The sequence below is a fragment of the Octodon degus genome, unplaced genomic scaffold (genome assembly GCF_000260255.1).
Source record: "Octodon degus isolate 3935 unplaced genomic scaffold, OctDeg1.0 scaffold00350, whole genome shotgun sequence".
Classification (NCBI taxonomy): domain Eukaryota; kingdom Metazoa; phylum Chordata; class Mammalia; order Rodentia; family Octodontidae; genus Octodon; species Octodon degus.
Window position 1 is genome coordinate 752,993 of NW_004524926.1, and position 12,225 is coordinate 765,217.

Genomic DNA, 12,225 nt, shown 5'->3' on the forward strand with positions numbered 1-12,225 from the left:
AAGCTTGTTCCAAGTAGGTGCTTTAGACCACTGAGCCATCTCACCAGCCCCTAATCATTCATTTTTGCCAACCTGGTAGCTTTCAAAATGGCAAGCAAACTGTGTTTGGGTTTGTGTTCTTTAATGAGCATCTAATTACAGGCTCAATTGAGTGTCTTTCTATGAGGCCTTTTTCATAGCCTCTGCTGTTTTCTGACTGGTGAGTCATCTTTCTTTGATCTGAAAGGGCCTTTTATTTATTAGGGAAATTAACTTTCCTCTCATTTTCATCAATGAACTTCTGTCATATGTGCAGTAATGTTTTTGCAGTGTACTGTTTGTCCTTTTTTAGAAACCTTGTTTATGGTATTTTTATTCCATTTATATAGTTTTTCTTTTTACATAGTTAAAGGCATCAATGTTTGCTTTCATGGCGCCTGGAGATGAAAATATTTATACAGCAGAATTCACACAGCCTTTCCACACGTTGTCATAGTTGATTCTGTGGCAGCCTTTGTGGATGGCAAGGAGCATTTTTAGCATCAATTCTTTCTTTTCTTTTTTCTTTTTTCCCAAGGCAGGGTCCCGCTATGCAGTTCAAGCTGGCCTTGAACTCACTACGTGAACCAGGCCGGCCTCAAACTCTCAGCAATCCTTCTGTTTCAGCCTCCCAAGTGCTGCGATTCCAGGCATGTGCCACCATGCCAAGTTAAAAATATGTTTAAATTGTAAAATTGACTCACCGTTCTTAGAAACTAAACTTGCAGCAATATAGAAGACAGAGGGTCTGGGAGGAGACTCATCCTACTCCATAGTCCACGCCCCTTCTCGCATTTGTTCTAAGCACCAATTAGGTGCTGTGGACATACTCTTGCAGGGGGACAGGGACACTTCCCCAGGAGCCGGGCTGTTCCTGTTTCTGCGCCGCTAGGGAGCGCTAGCAGCTGGATAAACGTTTCCACTCAGATTGTCGCCTCACTGCCTGTATTCCAGTCCCAGCGTGGCCGCTGCGTGACTGTGGGCAGGTGTCTTTCCCTCTCTGTGCTTCTGATCTCACCTATAAGACGGGGATAACGGTTTCTTATGCCAGAATAGTGAAACAGTCTTCCTAAAGTGCATCCAAGCGGTGCTGCCCTCGCTTCGATCTGTAGCTTTCGGGATCCACTGCCCACTGCTACCGGACTCGATGTCCAGGGCGAGCCATGAGATGTCACAGCTGAATATCAGGACACCTCTCTCTTTACCCCAGAAGCCCAGAGAGAGGAAGTGCCCTGCCCAAGGTCACCCAGCCCCCATCGGCAGAGCCGCGGAGTCCCAACTCCTAACCCATGACATCACTCGCCTAGGTTCTCGCAGACCACTGCAGCCACTCGCCTGGCCACCTGTGTCGCCGCTCCTGGGCACCAGGGGGCGCTTCCTAGACGCAGCGTAGCTTCGGATGTCCTTGCTCGGCTTGGGTCCGTACTCCTGCAACCGCTGGAAGACGCCGCTTCTTTCGGCTCTTTTCCGTGCTAGAACTGCGCATCTTCCCACCTCTGCCTTCCCACGATCATGCCTGGGTCTCATACCTTGGCCAAGGGTCCCGTTCCCGGCCTGTAGGCTCCCCAATGTCTAGGAAACCTGCCAGGCCACGGGGGCCCGTATCCACTTTCAGGGGTCTCTAAGTCAGACTCCGCGGCGGGATGGGGGCGCTGTCGCCAGGCCCGGACTGCGGGGCTTGCGTCCCGGGGACGCGGAGAGGCGTGGTGCCCGGGGGACGCGCACGGTCCTGGCGCTGTGCGGCTTTAGCCGGCTCCTGGTTCTCTCTGGGCCTATGGGTCCTCCGCGACCCGGACATTGGCGGGGAAGGAGGAGCCCGGGCGGCAGGGGCTGCATTTGCTAGGTGTTGACTCTGGGGTCTCGGGGAAAATGCAGGGGTACCGGTGCCTCGGCATCCACGCCGGGCTTCTGCGTGCCCCGCTTCCACGGCACACTCCCTGCACGCGCCCCGCCGACCCGTGCGCCCCGCACTTGTTCAGGCTCGGGTGACGTCGGCGGCTGGGGCGGCACCCGTCCTCCCCGCCTCCCCACAACACGCGCGCGCGCGCATACACACACATACACACACCTTCCGAAGGGGGAAACTGAGGCCGGGCGCCAAGGTCACGGCGCGCCTGGCGCAGCGGGCAGGAGGGCGGCGCCCGCGAGGCGCAGGGCCGGGGCGCCGGGGTCGGGATCCTTGGCTCCGAGCGCCCCGGGCCCCCCGCCTCCGTGGGGCAGAGCCCGCCTCGGGGACGGCGGGCTCGGCTGCTGCAGGCTGACTGCAAGGTAGGCGCTGCGGAGTGCGGGGATAGCCGGGTCGCGGGGTTTGCTGTGTCTTCCCGGGCGCCCAGAGCTCGCGCTTCGGCGTTCAGGGTCGCAGGCGGGGGTACCGGGCCGCAGTGGCGGGGATTCCGCCGGCTGCAGGCTGAAGGGTGGGAGGGGGACCTGGAGACCCAGCAGCACCCAGAGCGCCAACGCCGGGCTTTCCGGGCCGGAGCTCTGCGGCGGGCGCAGCGGTAAGGACGCAGCCTCCGCGGCTATGCGGACGGCTTCTCCCTAAACCTCGCTAACGCGCCAGGCGCGATCTTGGGGTGGGGGGAGGGCGCTCGGCGCCGCGTCAATGCAGCGCGTCCATGCAGCCTTCGCCTCCTTCACCCGGGCAGGGAACCGAGACCTCGGGGTCGCTCAGCTCCCTCCTTTTCCCTTTTGTCCCTTCCCCCACCCGGTGTTCCCGCCTCCTCGCTGAGAAATCCTGGCGAGTCCAGAGCCTGCGGGCGGGCAGGGAGTGAAGCATCTCCGGAATCCGCCGGGAGCCTGGGGGACGCGCCCAAGGAAAGAAAGGGAAGGGGTGAGAAGCCTTGGCTAGGCCAGAGAGCTAAGCCTTGGGGGCCCTCTGCTCAGACCTCCCCCCCCCCCCACACACACACACAGGGGAGTGGATTTAGGCACCCAGTTTCATCAGGGGGCTGCACAGGCGGAGAGATTAGGCAAGAAAGCCCATTTCAGCAGTCAGCCAGAGGCTAGAACCTTCTGGGCCAGGAGTTTAGAGTGTTATCCCTCACCCCCACCCGGACTAGAGCCGGCTGCCAGGGTGTGTTGGGCAGGATTGGTCAAGGCGGGCTTCCTTGCACCCCTAAAAGTCCTGGGGAAAGCCTCTTACATTTTCCTGCCAGGCAGTTGCCACTTGAAATTGCCAAGCTGTCAGCTGTCACAAGTGATCTGTTCTTGGAGCAAACTGAGTAGAAAGATGACAGTGGGTGTCCCCTCCCCCTGCCCTGTGGAAGGACAGCCCTGCTCTGCCTGGTCAGCCAGGCACGTGGCTCTGAGCATGCTCATTGGGTGGGGGCCAAATGGTGTTGGGCTGGTCCTGCTGTGCCTTTTGGTTTTTGCTTGTTTGTTTGTTTGTTTGGTTGGTTGGTTGGTTGGTTGGTTTTTTGGGACAGAGTCTCATGTAGCTCAGGCTTCCCTTGAATCACAGCAATCCTTGTGCCTCAGCCTCTTTGAGTGCCAAGACTACAGTGTGCACAAGCATGCCCAGGTGCTGGGGTCTGTCTCCACCGGTAGTGGGCACCCAGCCTGTGCAGTGTCCCCTGACCAACTCTGAAGGGAGGCAGCTGACAGAGGTTCGTGGGTCCTTCCCTTGTCCTTAGCATTATTCCCAGCTCCACACATGGACCGGTAAGGTGGATGTCACCCACTTTGGTAGATGGCAGAACCCATGTGCTATCAGAATCTGAAGTGGAGTTGGAAGGGAGAGGAGAGCAGCATCCCTCAACCCCACTGCAAGGTGGGCAAAGAGGAGCTAAGAGGTGCCACAGTGCCCAGAGCCCGGCTGGTGAACATCAGTGCTGGAGAGGCCACTCTGGAGCCCAGAAACTTTGGCCAGAGAGAGGCAGGGACATGTCCAAGGTCACACAGTGCTTTGGGGCTGAAGGACCCTGTCCCCCAGCTCTTTAGCTCTTTGGGCAGCTGCTGCCTGAGGAAGGCTCCAGAGGGCTTGCCCCCTACCCCAGAGGTCCCTGCATTGGTGGGACAAGGTAGGAGGCCAGAGCTGTCCTCTGCAGGGGACTCTGGCTCCTGCTTGGCTTGCAAACATGAAGTAATCTTGAGTCTCATGACTGGAGTTGCCAACATCTTGAGGCTGATTACAGGGCCTGCCGCAGCCAGCCTTGCAGCCTTGCAGGGAGGGGTTTTAGTCCTGTCCTCTCCCCTGGTGTCCAGGGGAAGTGGGACCCCTGTGTTCCACACCAGCCTTCTCACTACTGCTGTGGGCCATGTGCCTAAGCATCCCTTCCTAGGAAGGACATAGCTGTGCTTTGTTTTGATGGTGATCTTCCCATCCCCATCAACTTGAGCTAGAGCTGAATTCTCACTGCTCCAGGGTCCTGGTCCCAGTAATGAGGGGTGGGGCTTGGGCTGATCATTCCCACCAGGAGTGTCAGGACTTTTTGCATGGATGAGGTAGGTAGTAGCCAACCTGCTGGTGAGGTCTGTGTGGCTGGGGTCCCACATGCCACTGTAGCTCATTAGTTTCTGGGGCAGCTTTTCTAGTGTTCCTGTGTCCCCAGTAGAGGCTGTTTGCCCTGTCTTGGCTCCTCAGACTGCACACCCCACCTCGCCTCCTGGAAAACCCATTCATTCCTCATCACTCTTTTCCCTGTCTACAATCTTGGAGTAGCCAGTCCCATCAGGGTACCACTGTCCCTGAACACAGGAAGGACTTGACATCTGACCTCTGGTGACATACCCCCCCCCCTTTTGTGCCATACCAGCACATGGAATGCCAACTTGGAAAGGCAGGCAGCCTGCTGCCACATTCTCAGTGACTCTTCCAAGAGCTGCTGTGTGACACTCTGACAGAGGGAGCCCAATAGCGGTTCCAACCTGGCAGATCTTTCTTAAGTGTCTGTGCCATGCCAGCCCTGGTCACACGGGCTCTCCCGTGTATCAGAGCATTTCATCTGCAAAACCACAGACCCATCCATTAACTGGCAGGGGAGTTCTTGGAGCTGTCCGTTAAAATCCTGATGTGGCCATGCTGGCTAGCACAAGCTGTGGAGGATGATACCACTGGTCTCCGAGAGCCTGGGTGTGCGGGTCTGTGTGCCCAGACATGCTATCCCAGGTGACCCGCTGGTTGGTCCCTGTAAACTATAGTGACAATGAATTGGTGAGCTGTGCACATGAGTGTCCCTCTTGTTGAGACTGTGCCCTCCACCCAGAGCAGTTCCCTCCACTCCAAGCAGAGCAGTGGCTGAGAGCCTACTTTGTGCTTATGTCAGGGGCTAATCTAAGTTTTTCTTGTGCTGGTTGAGCAGAAACACAGAAAACCACACTGTCTTAGAAGGCAGTGAGTTTCCTGTCACTGATGACAAACAAGGTGGGGAGGTAGAGTCACTCCCTGTGTGTAGCTGAGGTTTGGTACCCTGGTAGCCCTTTTGCGCTCCAACAATCCCAGAAACAGTCATTTATTCAGTATTTTACAGTTTTCTTAAATTACTGAGCACTTTGCAGAAAGCTATCATGATGGTAACATAGTTTGGTAAAAATGCCAAGTGCCAGGGTATTTCATTAAAGCCAAGTGCCTAAGAGATTTATGGGAATGGCTATTTATCTTATTTTAATTTTTGGAGACAGGGTTTTTTTTGTTGTTGTTGTTTTTTGTTTTTTGTTTTTGTTTGAGACAGGGCTCTTTATGCAGGTGAAGCTGGCCTCAAACTCACAGCCAGCCTTCTGCCTCAGCCTCTCGAGTGCTGAAATTACAGGCACATACCACCTTCTTCAGCCTTTATAGAAGAATTTCGTGATGTAGCTCAGCCATATGCTGAATTAAGACAGGTCTTGGGGTTTATCCAAGTGTTGGGTATGAAACAAACCAGGAAGGAAACTGAGCATCCTACAGCTGACACCCAAGCAGCAGATGAAGGCCACTGCCTTAGGCCCAAACTTGGGAAGCTGGAAGTGGGAGAGCCAGGCCACTTAGCACTCAGGGCAGGGAAGGGTCTGCTCCCCACCTGAAGCTCCGCTGACCACTACAGAGGACCTGATATCTGCCAGGATATGCAGTTTGAAATAGCCTGGAAGCTATGCAGGGAGCCCTAACCAGCGGCAGACAGCGTCAGGCTCAAGTGAGTGGGTTGTGAGGTTCCTGCAGGCAGGTGGCCTGGGTTCCAATCCAGTTTGTCCACGTCCCAACCTAGAGTAGGACTGGTCAAGGCAGAGACCTTCCCAAGCCTCTATTTTCTCTAAAGTGAGGAGTTGATCCAATGGTCTCCACAAGAAGATAATTCTGTGGCCCTGAAGGCCACACTAAATCAGCAAATAAAGAGGAGAATTTCAGAGCGATGAGTATTGAGAAGAAGTGTTCCACCCTGCTGGGAGTTAGGAGTCTGTGGGGCAGGTTGTGCACACCTAGGTTTTTGTCCTGGCCCTGTGAACTTTGAACTTGCTGGGCAATCCTAGCTGAGTTGTCTCCTGCCTCTGATCCTCTCCATCATCTGGGAAATGAGGGAGCAGGCTGAGCCCCTTGGAGCTCATGGTGGGCAGAGCTTGGCTTCAGTGTGACGTGTAACCTGACCCACCGAAAGGTGACACACATAGAGGCATGGTTTACAGGGGAACAAGACTGCAGGTGTTGGTGCCACCATTGCAGGAGCCCTCCTGGGGAGCCTCTCTTCTTGCTGCTCCCCAAAGATCGTCCCCATCCCGACTGCTGTGACAGTCCTGGCACTGTCCTTCCTGTCCTGCTGCCTGTGCAACCACTATTTGCAATACTGTATGATTTGTTTTTGCTTGTTTTTGAACTGTGTGTAAATAGACTCGGGCTGAGGATAGGCATTTGGCTCAGATTTCTTTTGCTCAAAGTGGCAGCAGCAAGATTCACTGATGGGAGCTGGTGTGTGGGGGCGCACTGCACTCAACTCAGCACTTCTGAGGCTGAGGCAGGAGGATTGTTGCGAGTTCGAGGCCCACCTCAGCTACAAAGTAAGACTCTGCCTCAAAGCCCAAACAAAAACTGGACCACAGTTTGCTTCTCTGATCTGCGACGGGCATGTGGGTTGTTTTCAGGCTTGGGCTGTTCTTGAACCTGTGGTCCTGGTCTTCTTCCGCTTACGCATCTGCCTCAAAGAGCATCTTGGCCCCATTCCTCAAAGAAGACAGGCTGGGGCAGGACGGGGGCTCCTGTGGTCACACTGTCCCGTTCCCGGTGAGCTGGTGGCATTCTTGACCTTGTGTGCTCACCTGGTGTGTGTGTGTGTGTGTGTGTGTGTGTGCGCGCGCGCGCGCGCGCATTGGTTCCTCGCTGTAGTTGTAATTTGTGTCTCTGTGGTTGCAGATTTGGGTGTTGTGCATAGCCCTTTGGCTCTTCGTTGGTGAAAAGCCATTTGAAGTCCTCTACCTAGCTGGGGCTTTTTATTTCCTTAGAGGTTTGTTGCGCATTTTGGATTCTAATCCTTGGTCAGTTACATATGTTACAACTATCTGCTCCCCCCTCCATCCTTTTTTATTGACGGCCTTTGGGAGGAACCTCAACCTTTCAGCATTCTTAGTTTAAGTAATCAAATCTACTCTTTCTTTCTTTATTTCTTTTTTGGTTTTGTAAGACAGGGTCTCGTTATGCAGTTCAGGCAGGGCTTAAACTCACTGTATAACTCAAGCTGGCCTCAAACTCAGAGCGATCCTCTCGCCTCAGCTTTCCCAGTGCTGCAGTTACAGGAGTGCAGCCCCACCCCGGCTTGGCTTTCCCTTTCTTAGAATCATTTAATTTGATTGAGGAAATCCATTGCGATGTTGTCCTGTAGCGTGGCCTGCACCCACCTGTCACACCTGGAATTGATCTGCTTAGGTGGCCTGGTGTAACAGCCTCATGTGTCTACACACACACACACACACACACACACACACCCTACCCAGTGACCCCGCCCCTTCTGCCGCCCTCCCCCAGTCCCGCATGCTTCTCCCTAGTCCAGGGGCCTGGGCGGAGCAAATCCAAGGGAGGGACGGGCGCTCTCCCCGCCCCCACCGCGCCAGCTGCGCCTCCTGCCGAACAGGTCTGTGGGGCTGGTGATCACGTGGGGTCGACGCTGACCCGGCTCTGTAGACTAAGCAGGGACTTAGAGCTTATGGACGTTGCAAGCCCCTGCCCTGGCCGGGGGCGGGCAGCGGAAGCGGATCTGCATGGGCAGCGGAGGCCAGGCAGGCTGCAGGAATCTGGGGCAGGAGGCCCCCAGCCAGAGCCCTGGAGGCAGGTAAGGGAAGGCAGATGGTCCTCGGCCCACCCCTGGGGACTCCTACCCCTGGGGACTCGTCTCCAGCCAAGCACTCTCTATCTGTGTCTGTGCTGGGGGAGCTGGGAGAGGCCCCGAGGGCCACAGCCCCCAGCAGGCATCTGCCAGCAGAGTCCGGCGGGTGGGAGCTGGCACAGGTGCACCGGTCTCCCTACGGCTCAGTGTCCACAGTGTACACGAGCAGGCCACCAGTTGGGTTGTGGAATCGTTTGCCTGTCAGCCCCTGGAGCTGGTTCCTAGGCAGTGACCAGTACCTGGCTCAGTAGGATCTGGCCTGAGGAGGACACAATCTTTATTCAGGCCAAGAAAGGGCTGGGAAGCTGGGTCCTGACCGGGCTGCTCCTGGGGTCTCTCTGGTCCTGCCTGTAGCACAGGGAACAGGCTTCCTCTACCCAGGCTCCTGGGGGTGCTCCCCGTGGCCCTGGAAGGTGCAGGCTCAGCCCCTGGGGCCAGCAGACGCCCACCTGCGCTGTATGGCCAGGCACATTCACTCTGGAGCAGGCCACTCCTGGGAGGAGGGTCGGCTGGAAGCTAGAGGCAGGGTCGGGATTCCAGCCTAACATTTGATGATAGTGCGCCAGGGGCTCAGGGGCTAGTGTACTGTGCTCTTCCTTGAGTCCTCACTTTTAACATTTGCTGTGGAGATTCAGGCCCACAGTACAAGTGTTAAACACCATAGGAGCGCCATAACAGCATCAGGACCTGTCATGAAAAGCCTTTGGGGGCACCTGGTAGAAATAGTTAGTCTACAAGCCAAGTTTTGTGGCATATGTATGTCATCCTAGCACTTGGGAGGCTGAGGCAGAAGGATGTCTTGTTTGAGGCCAGCCTGGACTACATACAAATTCAAGGCCAGTCTGAAAAACATAGCAAGACCTCGTCTCAAAAAAAAAAAGCAAAGCAAAGCAAAAGAAAAAGCACAAAAATAAACCCAGGCCTTATCCTAGACCCAGACTGAGATCCCACCCACCCAGCAGCTTGCCTTGTGGCTGGTACCCACCCACTCAGGGGTGCAGCCCCAAGCTACCACCACCCTCTGGAGGGTACATATTTGTGGACTCTGGCACCAGATTTTCCTTGTCAGCAGGACAGGGGGACAGCTGCAGCCTGGCACTGTGCAAACAGGCGGATTGTTGAGCAGAAAGAACGGCCTCTGTGCCCGGCAAAGGCCCAGGCGCGGTCTCAGCTCCCCAGCCCCGGCCCCTGAATCTGGTCTGCAGTGGGTGGAGCCTGGCTGCCCCTGCTGGGCACAGCCTGACCTTGAGCTCCTGCCTAGGTGCTGGCTTCTGGACCAAGTGGCAGCCCCCAGAGGAGAGCTGATGGTCTGTGTCCCCTTGAGGACTCCAACAGACTACTGGTCTCTCAGCCCACGTGGACTGAAGCTCAAGATTTATTTGCCTTAAAATTTTATGTATATTTTTTGAGACAGGGTCTCACAGTATAGTCTAGGAAAACCTTGAACTCTGTGTAGCCCAGGCTGGCCTGCAACTCATGGTGATCCTCTTGCTTCAGCCTCCTGTGTGCGGGCCTCCCCAGGGTGGAGCACCACACCACATACTCCCAGTTTCTTGAGAGGCTGATGCAAGAGGTTTGAAAGTTCAAGGGCGGCCAGGGTAATGTAACAAGACCCTACCTCAAAATAAATAAAGTGGGCTGTGGGTGTAGCTCAGGGTAGAGCACCCTGGGTTTGAGCCCCAGAAGTACAAAAACAGAAAAAGATTACATGAAGTGCTACAGTGAAACACTGGAAGCCTGCTGAAATCTAGCATTTTCTCTGGCTTTGTGACTCAAGCATCTTATCTCTGTCTCTGTCCAACTCTCCTAGAGGGCTTTGGGGGGTGGGGCTTTATCTCTCCCAAAGGAAGATAAGAGGGGGCTACCTGTGCATACGTAAGGAAGGACTCATAGCCATTCACAGAACAAGCAGGTCCACTGGTTAGCCTGAGGGGGAGGGGTGGTCGAGACCCATGGTCATCTGCTTGGGCAGAGCTGCAGGTGCACCTGTGTACAGATGTTCAGGTTGTACACTGCACAAGGGCAGTTTGCCTTCTTGCCAAATCATGACAGTTGAAGCTGTCTCCAAGAGGGCCCTCTTCCCAGGGCTCTCACAGGGGCCCTGTGAGCAGCCCGAACTAGCCTTGAGCATTCTCACTGCCAAAGGCAGTGCTTGGACCAGGATGGCCTGTGATGCCCTGTACTTAATCTTCTGGAGTCTTCTTCCTCAAGGAACTCACCAGGGTAGAGGGAACCCAAATACCATCCCAATCAGATCCAATAGGATGAGACCTCAGAGTAGACCAGAGCAGACCGAACCATACCAGGTGTGTACCTGGCCTTAGGGCTGCAGGATTAGCCTGGCGCAGAGCAGACCCAGGCCGTATACTCCTGATGAGGCTGCCCAGTGCAAAGGCAGATCTTCTATTTTATTATCTGTTGATGTCCTTCTTTCAGAATAATAGACCCTACCTCTGTGCCTGCCCTCGGAGGAGTAAGTGCTGTTTGTAAGGCATGTTGATTTCTAGACAACTCACAGACAGAATTCATTGCATCCATGATCTGTCACGGCCCTCGTAGTGCCAGGCACTGTGCTGGGGCTGAGGACAGGTGTTGTATCAATAGCTTTCTCCTGATCCAGTGTCACCCATGAGCAGGGGCCCCATGCTGGGCCCTGCACCCCACTTGCCAGCCCAGTTTCCCACGAGGCTACCCAGGGTGTAGTTCCCGAGTAGCACGGCAGGTGGCAGCAGTTCATGGATTGCGCCTGGGCGCAGGGGAGGGGACTGGGGGCCTCAGTCCTCATGCTCTGAGCCCAGAGCCCAGTGCCTAAACTACAGTCGTCAGCGCCCAGCCTTTTGTTCCCTCTGAGGCCAGCTGTGCTCTGAGCGATATTTATTTTCTTGGTTTTATTTGTTTTATGTTTTTGAGACCAGGTCTCCCTATGTAGTGTAGCTTGGCCTTGAACTCTTGGCGATCCTCCTGCCTCAGTTTCCCAACTGCTGGGATTACAGCCCGTGTGCCTGGGTTGAACTGTCTTTTAAAGCTGAGCTAAATTTGCTACCAAATGTGAGCTGGAGACCTGTGGGTGAAATGATCCTTGGTAGGGGCTGGGGCCTGGGTGCAGGGCCTGAGGGATGTGAGTTAGGGCTGAGCACTGCAACCTGCTGGGAAGGTGAGGGGCAAACCAGGGACTGTGCACAAAGCCCCAGTGAGCTCAGGGCCTGCCAGCGCCTTACCCTGGGTCCCACACACAAGGCAGGCAGCCTCAGAAATGTGGGAGATGGTCAGCCACCCATTGCAATCAGAGAACATATAGGCCAAGCCTCTGTCACCTGGGCACCTGGTGTGGGCGAGCACTGGTAGTGCTGAGGGCAGCATGCATTGTGCCATACTGGGTGGGCAGGCGAAGTGGGGGTCCTGCTATGGGCTCTTAAGCATTGTTTTCTGGGGAGTCTTGTTTGTTTCTGAGTTGGGGGATCAGTGTAATTCAGGCTGACTCTGAAATCCCTATGTAGCCCAGGCTGGACTGGAACTCATGGAGATCCTCCTGCCTCAGCCTCCCGGGTGCTAGAATTTCAGGGGTGCTCTGCCACACCCTCTGGGTGCCTTGTTTTCTTTGACAGCAATGTTTCTCAGAGCAAGACCCAGGGAGCTGATTCAGAACATTCAAATAATAGCAAAGAGGTTTTTGCCTTTCTACCCATGCTCGATTAGGGGGTACGGTGGACTTTTCTAGAGGCTTTAGGACTTGTCAGCTGAAGGTTATATATTCTTGTCCTGAAAGGTATCATGTGTTCATTTCTTTTCTTTCTTTTTTTTTTTTTTTTGTTTTCATGTGTTCATTTCTGTCATTGTAGCTACCACTAGATATAATCCCCATATTGTTTTGGGATCCCAAATAAACTGTAATGCAGGTGTTACAGGGGTGTTATTCAGCCTA

General features: G+C 54.9%; 1 protein-coding gene across 6 annotated transcripts in view; it reads left to right on the top strand.

Moving 5' to 3' along the window:
• The window catches only part of Iqsec1 (IQ motif and Sec7 domain 1), a 296,085-nt gene that overhangs the window by 223,837 nt on the left and 60,023 nt on the right, over nucleotides 1-12,225 (top strand). The window contains exon 1 of one of the 6 annotated variants that reach the window (XM_023708322.1): nucleotides 1,919-2,286. The exons of 2 other annotated variants lie outside the window; for them this stretch is intronic. Coding sequence is in view for 3 of the 4 variants with exons in the window: in XM_023708320.1 (XP_023564088.1) it covers nucleotides 8,179-8,249 (71 nt within the window). In the remaining variant the exon portion in view is untranslated. Of the gene's footprint in view, nucleotides 1-1,918; nucleotides 2,287-8,102; nucleotides 8,250-12,225 lie in introns of those variants that run through there. 3 more of the 6 variants (XM_023708320.1, XM_023708324.1, XM_004648048.2) reach the window with 3 other exon arrangements.